Source organism: Physella acuta, unplaced genomic scaffold (genome assembly GCF_028476545.2).
Source record: "Physella acuta isolate Inbredline_101_S28 unplaced genomic scaffold, ASM2847654v3 ptg000405l, whole genome shotgun sequence".
NCBI lineage: Eukaryota > Metazoa > Mollusca > Gastropoda > Physidae > Physella > Physella acuta.
The window spans coordinates 1,037,664-1,050,000 of record NW_026731924.1 but is presented as its reverse complement, the minus strand read 5'-3'; the positions used below and the strand labels follow the sequence as shown (position 1 = coordinate 1,050,000).

The window sequence follows — 12,337 nt, the reverse complement described above, 5'->3', positions numbered from 1 at the left end:
GAGTCCTCTTTCTCCTACAATCAAACTTATCTAAGATAAGCAAACGTTCAAACCACTTCCATAACTTATTTCCCTTTTTACTTTCTCGTATATACGTAGTATAGAGAAAGTATTGTAATCGTGCAAAAAAAAAAAATCGAGATTTTTACAAATCTCGACGTTTTACACCTCACTGATACGGAAAAACATAATTTTGCAATCTTGTCCGTATGTCTGTGTGTGTGTGTGTCTGTCCGTGTGTAAACACGATAACTTGAGTACCGTTACAGCTAGGTTGATGAAATTTCATATATAAGTATTTTATCAAAATCGTAGATCCGTATCAACTTTTGAGCGATTTCCGATAACCGGAAGTGGTACTTTTCCTACTTTGAATTTTTTAAAAGCCTATAACTTGAGTACTATTTCAGATAGATAAATGAAATTTCACATGTAAGTAAAAGATCTAATTCTCTACCTTCTGTTAAATTTTGAGTAATTTCCGTTGACTGGAAGTAGTAATTTACGCTACTTCCGATTTCTCAAAAAACTAATGTAAATTTTAAAAGTACTAATAATATTGCGCACTATTATGCGCTTTTTTTATTTGCGTTCACTTGGTGTGCAATTAATTTGTCTACGAGATTTTATTCTATTTTTAAAACTTTAAGTATTTAAAATGGATTAAAAATCATGTCTATAGCCCGAGTTTCCATCCCCTGTTATTTTATATAAGAATATTCGAGAAAGTTTAGGGGAGATCACTCCCGGTTTATTTAAATAGTCAAATAGTGGTGCTCATAAGCTCCTTTTAATAGATTTGTACTAAACAAATTAAAAAAAAAATCATAAAAACGTTTTAATAACAAGCTTTTATGTAACGATGCACTAAAAAGTAGAAAATAAATTATAGACTACTATTTAAATAACTATAAAGAAAAGCGTGGGTCACTTTAGTATCTATTAGATACCTTTACTAATGTTAAGGAAGACACCCACGCTTTTCTTTATAGTTATTATTTAAATAGTAGTCTATAATTTATTTTCTACTTTTTAGTGCATCATTACATAAAAGCTTGTTATTAAAACGTTTTTTATGAATTTTTTTCCAGTACTTTACATGTTTTATTTACAATAGAGTTACATGACTAAAAACCATTGCGCGCCTACTGAACATCACGTTCAGTAGGCGCGCAATGGTTTTTGAACGCAGCCATTACGTGATGGCGCAGCTATTGAAGGTGATGACGCGTGTGGTGTGGTTGGCTAGACATGCCTAATAATTCGGTCCAAATTTTTATTAATTCATAAAAATTAATTAGGCATCCAATTAAGTCAAATTTAGTTTCAGATTGCATTGTCTTCATGTCTTGACCCACGTGCCAACTGTGAATCGTGTCGGTCAAGTAGAACTGTCCGAATTTTCACTCCTGCGTTTCCGTCTAGACTGACGACTGACGACTGACGACAGAAGAAGTGAGTTAAATAAAAGCTTGTAAAAAGCAATTACTTATCTTTATCGTTATTTGTTTATAAATTACTTACTAAAGAATGACACTGTATAAAAAGAAAATGTATTTAAAATTAATAATATAAATACAAAAAAACATAAAAATAAACATGACACGAGACACCATTATTTACAGAAAGCTTTCATGTTACATATTCTTTTGACCGATAAGAGGTTAGAGGTCTAATGGTAGAAATAATATAAAACTGATTTTTACAAAACAGACTAATGCACTTACACACATGACATGATGTTGTAATTTGTTTTAATTTAAAAAAAAAACCCCACGTATTTCTCAAAACACGAACAGGCCAGCAATGAGTATCCTATGTTCGTATTTTGTGTTTGAGTATATATATATATATATATATATATATATATATATATATATATATATATATATATATATATATATATATATATATATATATATATATATATATATATATATATATGTCTATATATTATATGGGGGGGGGGGCCAAAAAAAATTTTTTGCGGGGTGGCCCTTTTTTTCTAGTTCCGCCACTGCTATCAACGTGTTTCTTTTTTTTTTACTTTGACTCTTTCTATTATTTATCTATGCCTAGCTAGCAGTCGCTTCAAGTCAAATTTCATGTTCAACATGTTTTGTAACATGTTCTGTAAGTGTGAACGCTAAAGTAAACATAATATGTGAAGAAAGTGTTTCCAGATAAAAATTGTTTAAAAAAAACAAAAAAACTTTGGCGGGCTTTGTGTTGCACATGTCGTAGGTGTAAACCCCCCCTAGCGCTATTTTCACAAAAACTGCAAAGTTAGTCTACAATACATTGACTGCTAGATATCTAGATCATACCAAGATGGCAGCCCCCTGCAAAATTTGAAAACAAAAGGCTTTTAAAATCATGAAAAAAGATACAAAGCCTGAACTAGCTCGACTATTTAAAGTTTGTGAGTTATTTTAAAAGAAGAAGAATATAACACGCGATAGCCTTATTATAAGAAATGGCTTTATTATAAAAACACAATTTATTTTAGGCCCTACCTACGCCCTATCACTTTCTAATTAAAAAAAAGTTTCTAATGGACGTGAGCGGGTTGAGAATCCTTCCATCATGTTGACATGGAATAAAAACATGCTTTTTTAAATTTAGCAAACAAAGCGACCGTAAAAATAGAAGCCTAAAATTAATTCAGAAATTTTAAATTTATAGAATCAATGCTATAAAAGTTGCAAATCCAGAGAACTTGAAAATATTTTGTTGATTAAGGTAGGCATTTTGATTTGACTTCCGCTGTTTCGATTCGGTACGACCACATCCAGACTTTTTCATCGTACTTGTTGAAAGTCACCATTTTTTAACATGTTAATTCTCGTTATCGGAATCAAAGAATAAAATGTATTCGATATGAATATTTGAGTTTTATTTCATCTTTTATAGGCCCTAAATACTATTAAATGAATTAGCTCCCGTTTTACATTGTCCGATACCGAAAGGGATCAACGATAATAGCAAATATTTGTTGATATGCCGACGCTACCGAACTGGTGCATTGACAACTAAATTTCAGATATAAATAATCATCTAAATTGCATGAAAATGTCTAAATAGTAAATAGCATGCCCACCATTTGGATAAATAGAAATGTCGATTTTAAGGGTTTTTAAGCATGGGGCAATGAGGAGTAGCGCGATAAAACTAATAGGGTAGGAACGAGAAAGCATGCGTAATTTCATAATGGCGGCCGAGTTCTGAGATATTAACAGATATGCGCATATGATGTTTTTTAATAGCTGTTTGTTTTTAAATGGACTGCTACAATAAAATGGGCTTTAAAATAAATATACTGTAGATCTAAATTATTAAATTAAAAATGAAAAGAATGTAATTAATTGCTGCCTAAATTATAAAATTTTAAATTAGCCAGATTTTTATTAACCTTCTTAATACCAGGTTATCTAGATCTAGCAAACTAGAATTAACGAATTGCAGATAAATAGATTATAAAGGCATTTTCAGGTAGAAATAAATCTATATTTATTGCAAACAATTAAAAAAAAATTGAATCTAGATCTAAATGGAAATGAAAACACTAAAATAATATTCGGTCTAGAGATGTGTAATATTAATATATAAAAAAACTATTAGGCCTAAATGTAAATAGGGCCTACTGACAGGCCTATCTAGATCTATAAAGGGCCTAAATTAAAAATAATAATGCCCAATTTTATAAGATGCACTGCATTACAGTTTTAGTTATAGGCTACTATAATAGAAAGAAAACATGAACACTTTCATTATAATGTCAGTTTAAGAATTTATCAAAGGATATGTCAACTTCAGTAAACATTTTATAAATAGAATACTGTGAAATGTCAAGCTTTGAGTTTTAGCACATCTCTGAAATATCGCTTAAAACGTAAACCAGCTATGTGAAATGTAAACTCTAAAGTATTAATTTAACACACATTACAATTAACTGGTAATAATTTATGGGGTTTATGAGATTGCTCGTGGGTAATGATCACCCCTCAATAATGCCATTTTATTTTAATCTTTTTTGGTGAAAACCAGGCGCTGGAAAAAGAGTGCCGCACAAAAATCCAATCATTTGGCTAGATTTATGACTGTTTTTTTATGTCATACCCTAAAAATAGAATGTTTACGCTTTCTTCATTGATGATCGTTTTTATTATTTTTTAAACTAAAATTATGAATTATTAGTTAGATTGCAGGTTTTAGCATGCTGATTGTGTATAAATATAGTCATAAAACACAGAAATATAAAGTTCCAATTGCGATGTGCCACACCCGGGTCACACCCCCTCAAGAAAACGTGTTTATGAAGCTGTTTATCTCACTTTACAACAGTAATTAAAATTAATTTTCAAAATTTCATTACTTATTTAAGTAAGATTAAGCACATTTTTACTTTTAGTAAAAATAAACAGGGAGTGATCTCCCCTAAACTTTCTCGAATATTCTTATATAACTTGGAATATAGACATGGTTTTTAATTACTTAAACTTTTAAAAAATAGAATAGAATATCATAGAAAAAAGAATCGAAAAATTCAAAGTAGAAAAAATACCACTTCCGGTTATCTGAAATCGTCAAAAGTAGATCAGGATCTACGATTTTGATAAAATACTTATATATGAAATTTCATCAACATAGCTGTAACGGTACTCAAGTTATGGTGTTTACACACAGACAGACACACAGACAGACATACGGACAAGATTGCAAAATTATGTTTTTCAGTATCAGTGAGGTGTAAACCGTCAAGATTTTTACAAATTTTTTTTTTTTTTTTTTTTTTTTTTTGCACAATTACAATACTTTCTCTATAATTTGTATAAAGGAGAAAGTAAAAAACAAAAGTAAACTCTGTTTTAATGTAGGTCACAGGTCAAGTATTTTTTCCTTCAGTCAAGTTCAGTGGAATGTGCCACAGGCTGACCTGACATTGGAATTTTTTCAGTAATAATGACTTTGCACAGAAAATTAAAATATGATAAATTGGCTTAGTTTACTAGTGTGCTAGCTATTATTGATACATTTTTATAAAAAAAAATAATTTTGAAATGTTCATCAAAATGGCTATTTAAGGCTACATTTCTATTTATTTTCATCAAGCCTAAGTTATAACCGGATGTTTCACATTCTTAAGACAAATATTGATTGGCTGTACAGTAACACAATCAATAAACAGTTTAAAAAATAATTAATGTAGCCTTTAGTTTTGTATAGGGTTGAGGGATAATGGTAATAAAATAAGAAAATCAAACTTAACCTATATTTTTGTGTTTTATGACAATATTTGTACATAATTATTAAATAATTAACATGCCATGCTTTTTAAATTGACAAAGGGTAAATATACCATGTTACAAAAACTGCAATCTTAACTTTAAAAAATAATAAAAACATCATCAATGAGGAAAGCGCAATGCATTCTATTATTTAGATATGACGCGACTAATAACTAGCCTACAGGCCTACAGCCAAATGATTGGCACACGTTTCCTGTGCTGTGTTTTCAGCAAAAAGATTATAATAAAATGTCATTATAGGGGGGGGGGGGTGATATGTAACCACACGTAAGGACCTGAGAATTATTTAAGGACCTGAGAATTATTCCCAGTTGTTGTCATGTATATAAAGCTAAGACTGAACCATTTACTCATGGTGTGATGATTTACTCATTAAGTCCAATCAATATAGAAAGTGTCTATTCGTAGTTAACTACAAATTAAATCTATGTCTCTAATCACTAACTATACTCCAGAGCTAGAGTCTAGATCTTAGACATTTTGATGACAATACCTACATTTTTATTTAACCCTTTATCTACTGACGTTACTTAAAAGTACCACTTTAAGTGCCTGTATTATTTTTAATTTAAGATGAATTTTTAAAATTATTTATATAAGCAATAGTATTATACCCTTGAGTCAGCGGGAGATGGCGAGATAGATGTTTTTTCGAAAATAATCGGAGCTGTGCTATTTTCAATCTCTTCCGGGATCGGTAGTTCACAATCGTGCTGTACAGACCTCACACCTAAAATTTTCTTTATGTAACCTTAATATTTAAGTTTTCAAGCCCAAATATTTTTTTATTGGCATCTTCAATAGTCAGGTAAGTGTGTTAACTTCTATTTATACAATTTTAATCAAATTGTCTTTGTATTAAATCAATTTTTTACACAAATACTTTGGAGTATCGTCAGGGCTCACAGTAACTTTTTAACGGATTTCTTGGAAATGGCTGATTTGATGTTGACATAAATATTATTTTGATGATAAATTATCAAAATGTACTCAAAACATGATATTTATATATTTGGAAGAAGGTTAGCATATGGTTTACATAACAAATATTATAATTAAATTTAGATTTCTAGTAGTAAAAGTGTAACAAAAAAGTAGATACCAAATACTTACATGGTAAACATATATTTTTTCTAGATCTCCTGTCATCTGAGAATTATCTATAAGGAAAAGAAGATAAGTGTCTACTGGAGGTTACAATTAGATGGTGACACAACTGATGAAAGGAGCTGGTCCATCAACTTACTACACTGAATCAGAAAATAATAGTGATTGATCTCTGCTTCCTACTGAATCAGAAAATAATAGTGATTGATCCCTGCTTCCTACTGAATCAGAAAATAATAGTGATTGATCCCTGCTTCCTACTGAATCAGAAAATAATAGTGATTGATCTTTGCTTCCTACTGAATCAGAAAATAATAGTGATTGATCTCTGCTTCCTACTGAATGAGAAAATAATAGTGATTGATCTCTGCTTCCTACTGAATGAGAAAATAATAGTGATTGATCTCTGCTTCCTACTAAATCAGAAAATAATAGTGATTGATCTCTGCTTCCTACTGAATCAGAAAATAATAGTGATTGATCTCTGCTTTCTACTGAATCAGAAAATAATAGTGATTGATCTCTGCTTCCTACTGAATCAGAAAATAATAGTGATTGATCTCTGCTTCCTAATCAAGTGTTGTAAGCTTCCAGTCAGCCAGAGTTAAGACATAATATATGAAGGGAGCAGGACAAGTCGGCAACGTTTGCTGTGTTTGGTACAGTCTGAAGAAAGTCTAAGGTTTGCTGTGTTTGGTACAGTCTGAAGAAAGTCTAAGATGTGTTCCCATAGAAAATCTACTATAAAACCATACTCAAAATATACTTTTGTGTTGTGTTTATGTGTGAAAGTTACAAAAATGATTGTTATAATGATCGGCATGTTATTAATTATTAAATTTTACAGTTACTCCTGTTTTGAACGTCCTGCATTCCTGCATGTATTTGGGCCATCAAAAATGTACAAAACTAAATTTCCTTCAACGTATGCTTTTAGTGTGCCAAAAGCAATATAATAACACATTGTTTAAGAAAAAGTTTCATTCAGAATTTAATTCCGTAAATAAAGGGTTAAGAAAAAAGTATCAATAATTTCTTTCACAATAGTAAACAAAATTTTGCATAAATTAACTTTTTGTTCCAAATCATTATTAGCGGAGAAAAATTCCCAAGTCAGTTTTTTAAAACTTTTATTTAAATGAAGAAAAGATTCTATCAGCTTTCTAATGTTTTCTATCAATGCAGCTCATCAAATTCTCTGCATCAATGGGATCAATTTTGATAACAAGTCATTGGTGGTGAGTGATAAAATTTTGATAACAAGTCATTGGTGGTGAGTGATAAAATTTTGATAACAAGTCATTGGTGGTGAGTGATAATGTTAACAAGTCATTGGTGGTGAGTGATAATGTCCCAGTTGTCAACACATTTTTCCTAGAGATGTTAGTTGATAATTGTTAACACAATAGGTTGTATTACCATGCATAGTGCTCTTATGTTTGTAGTTATTAAAAAGAAATGTATTTTGCCTGTACTCTGTTTATTCTTCTCCAGGGCTATGTAGAACTAACTGTTTGGCCAACAGTGCCAGACTTGACAGAAATAAGAATTAACAGTAAACAATGCAGTATCCTTTACAAACTATAAGCCACACATTTTTCAACCATCCATAGATTTTCACTTTTGATAAATGGTAGTCAACTAAAAAATGAACCAAATTCTCTTTAATGCTAGCCCAGTTATTTATCGTGTGAGCATTGATAAAAAATGGGATGCAGAGTTTACATACTTTGATCCAACTCTTAACATTTGTCAGGGGAACCCCATCAAGTAAGTGCCTTGTTATTATACCTAATTTAATGAATGAATTGTTTTAGAAGCTCTGTTTTTAAGTCAATGCTTTGTTATAAAAACCTTATTAAGTCATTAATTTCACCTTTAATCTTGAATGCTAATAATAAATTTTTAAAAAAAATGACAACCTTTTATTTAACTCGAGTCTCAGCTTTTATCTTTTTCCATCATGGGTTGAGCCTTGCAATGTCACCCACTTCTACCAATCTGATTTGTTTCAAACTTGACATATAGGTCTAGACCCAATAACATTTTTGATACAATCAGATGAGTTAGTTTTTTAAAAATTCATGAAATATTGCTCTATAAATCTTGTAACGTTATTACATATCCATTAGCTCTGTTGGTGCACAGGTGTTTCAAGTTGTGCAATTTATTTTATTTGAAAAAACTGAATACATTTACAATAACAATCCATAATATGTAGGAGTGAGCTTAAGTTTATTTGAAAAAACTGAATACATTTACAATAACAATCCATAATATGTGGGAGTGAGGTTAAGTATATTTGAAAAAACTGAATACATTTACAATAACAATCCAAATATGTGGGAGTGAGGTTAAATATATTTGAAAAAACTGAATACATTTACAATAACAATCCATAATATGTGGGAGTGAGCTTAAGTATGAGATCATGTTTGAGGGAGTAGGGGTGACAATGTACTGTGGTGGGGGAGGGTGGGGAAAATCCAGGTGTGAATGTGTGTTTTAAATTTGGATGAAGCGCATTATGTACTGTGGTGGGGGAGGGTGGGGAGCCCATTATTAACATTATTTCTTTCCTCTCTGTGTTTCCTCTCTGTGTCCAGAATTATATTAGGACAGACTTAATTTAGCTGTGTTTACATATAGTGTATACCTTATGTATAATTGTAACTTTTTTTTTTGTAATTTATATTAATTAAATTAATGTATTCATTGTGTTATGGATATGCTTGTCACTTGTGATGTGGCCTTATATATATATATATATATATATATATATATATATATTGATAGATAAATAGATAGATATATCATACTTCTCATCTAATGTAGCTGCCTAAAATAATATTGTGTTAAAATGTAATTGCTGTTTACAGACGTAACATTGACTACTTTCAAAAATGTCAGAAGAATGCATTGAACGCAGTTGACCCTGACCTAGGAAATGGAGAGCTTATCATCACATTCCCAAAGGAGATTTTATCTACTGTTTCAGGTGGGCTTGACAGACAAAAATACTAGTGGTTTTATTGTACCCAACCACACACCGCACCATAACCTACACCAGAACCTACACACCACACCACAACCTTCACCACAACCCACACCACAACCTACACACCACAACCACAACCTACGCCACACCACACCCAAACCACAACCCACACTACAACCTTCACCACAACCCACACCACAACCTACACACCACAACCCACACCACAACCAACACCACACCACACCCCAACCCACACCACAACCTACACCACACCACACCACACCACAACCCACACCACAACCACAACCCACACCACAACCTTCACCACAACCTACACCACAACCCACACCACAACCTACACCACACCACACCACAACCCACACACCACAACCACAACCTACGCCACACCACACCCAAACCACAACCCACACCACAACCCAAACCACAACCTACACCACACCACACCACAACCCACACCACAACCACAATGTTCACCACAACCCACACCACAACCTACACCACAACCACAATGTTCACCACAACCCACACCACAACCCACACCACAACCTACACCACAACCCACACCACAACCACAATGTTCACCACAACCCACACCACAACCTACACCACAACCACAATGTTCACCACAACCCACACCACAACCCACACCACAACCCACACCACAACCCAAACCACAACCTACACCACAACCCAAACCACAACCTACACCACACCACAACCCACACCACAACCACAACGTTCACCACAACCACAACTCACACCACAACCTTCACCACAACCCACACCACAACCTACACACCACAACCCACACCACAACCAACACCACAACCTACACCACAACCAACACCACAACCTACACCACAACCTACACCACACCCCAACCACAACCCACACCACAACCACAACCTTCACCACAACCCAAACCACAACCACAACCTACACCACACCACAACCCACACCACAACCACAACGTTCAAGACAACCACAACCCACACCACAACTACACCACAATCTACACCACACCCCACAATACAACCTACACCACAACCACAACCCACACCACAACCTACACCACAACCCACACCACAACCTTCACCACAACCACAACCTACACCACAACCTACACCACAACCCACACCACAACCTACACCACAACCTACACCACAACCCACACCACAACCTACACCACAACCTACACCACAACCCACACCACAACCTACACCACAACCCACACCACAACCTACACCACAACCCACACCACAACCTACACCACAACATACACCACAACCACAACCTACACCACAACCACAACCTACACCACAACCACAACCTACACCACAACCCACACCACAACCTTCACCACAACCTTCACCACAACCACAACCCACACCACAACCTACACCACAACCTTTACCACACCACAACCTATACACCACAACCACAACCTTCACCACAACCTACACACCACAAGCCCACCACAACCACAACCCACACCACAAACCACACCACAACCTTCACCACAACCACAATCCACACCGCAACCTACATTACAACCCACAATCACACCAGAACCCACACCACAATCCACACTACCATTACAAAAATTTTCTTAAAAACCGTTTTAATAACAAGCTTTTCAGTAATAATGCACTAAAAAGGAGAAAATAAATTTACACTAAAATTTAAATAACTATAAAGAAAAGCGTGGGTCACTTTAGTATCTATTGGATATCTTTACTAATGTTAAGGAAGACACCCACGCTTTTCTTTATGGTTATTTAAATAGTAGTGTATAATTTATTTTCTCCTTTTTAGTGCATTATTATATAAAAGCTTGTTATTAAAATGTTTTTTATGAAAAAATTTTTTAGTGCTTTACAGGTTTTATTTACAATAGAGTTACATCACTAAAAACCATTGCGCACCTATTGAACGTGAACGCCCTATTGAACATGATGACGCGCGGAAACAGTTTGATGACACAGCCTACTAATTTAGACAAAATTTTAATTAATTCATAAAAAATTAATCAGGCAACTAATTAAGTCAAATTTAATGTCATGTTGCATTGTCTTCATGTCTTGACCCACTTCCCAACTTCGAACCATATCTGTCAGTTACAAGTGCCTGCAATTTCGATCTAGACAGACAGACTGCCGACAGAGGAAGTGAGTTAAATAAAAACTTGTAAAAATGGTTTTATTGTGTTGAACACAGTCTTTGCACCAACTTTCAGTTTTGGGCAGCTTCCAAGTTTGTGTTGAGTTTGGCTTGAAGGATGCGCAGGGTGGTGTGCACTTTGTTGTACCCGACATGCCTGGGACTGTGGCAGAGAGGGGCTCTCACATGTTCACATACTCTGTGGAAAACTTTGCCAGGTAGGCTACATATGCAAATTCCAACATGTTTTGTTTGAACCTGACCTCTATTTGTTGCGGCCTTGAACTGACCTCTATTTGTTGCGGCCTTGAACTGACCTCTATTTGTTGCGGCCTTGAACTGACCTCTATTTGTTGCGGCCTTGAACTGACCTCTATTTGTTGCAGGCTGTGGTTTCCATGTGTGGATTCCTGCTCGGAGCCGTGCACTTGGAAGATTGAGGTTACGGTAGATCGTGACATGACAGCTATTTCTTGTGGAGATCTAGTTAGTGTGGAGTTTACAGAAGACATGTTGGAGAAGACATATCACTACTTCCTATCTACACCTGTTGCTGCACCCAATATTGCTCTTGCTGTAGGGTAGGTTCTTAAAAAATACTAGACGACCTGGTTATGCCTTGGATAATAGTCTGAAGAATTCACACAAAAGTACTTGCCCTTGTAGAATAGAATATCACCACATCACCCCACTCCCAACACTTGAATTGTTCCCTGCAGCTACCACAACACCTCATTACCCC

General features: G+C 34.2%; 1 protein-coding gene across 1 annotated transcript in view; it reads left to right on the top strand.

Moving 5' to 3' along the window:
* Positions 1-2,307: 2,307 nt before the first annotated feature.
* LOC131942401 (transcription initiation factor TFIID subunit 2) overlaps positions 2,308-12,337 on the top strand; it is a 49,447-nt gene continuing 39,417 nt past the window's right edge. The window contains exons 1-7 of the mRNA XM_059302249.1: positions 2,308-2,422; positions 7,602-7,654; positions 7,911-7,983; positions 8,096-8,186; positions 9,296-9,414; positions 11,672-11,813; positions 11,982-12,176. Of these exons, the coding sequence (XP_059158232.1) occupies positions 2,377-2,422; positions 7,602-7,654; positions 7,911-7,983; positions 8,096-8,186; positions 9,296-9,414; positions 11,672-11,813; positions 11,982-12,176 (719 nt within the window). The 5' untranslated portion in view covers positions 2,308-2,376. The remainder of the gene's footprint in view (positions 2,423-7,601; positions 7,655-7,910; positions 7,984-8,095; positions 8,187-9,295; positions 9,415-11,671; positions 11,814-11,981; positions 12,177-12,337) is intronic.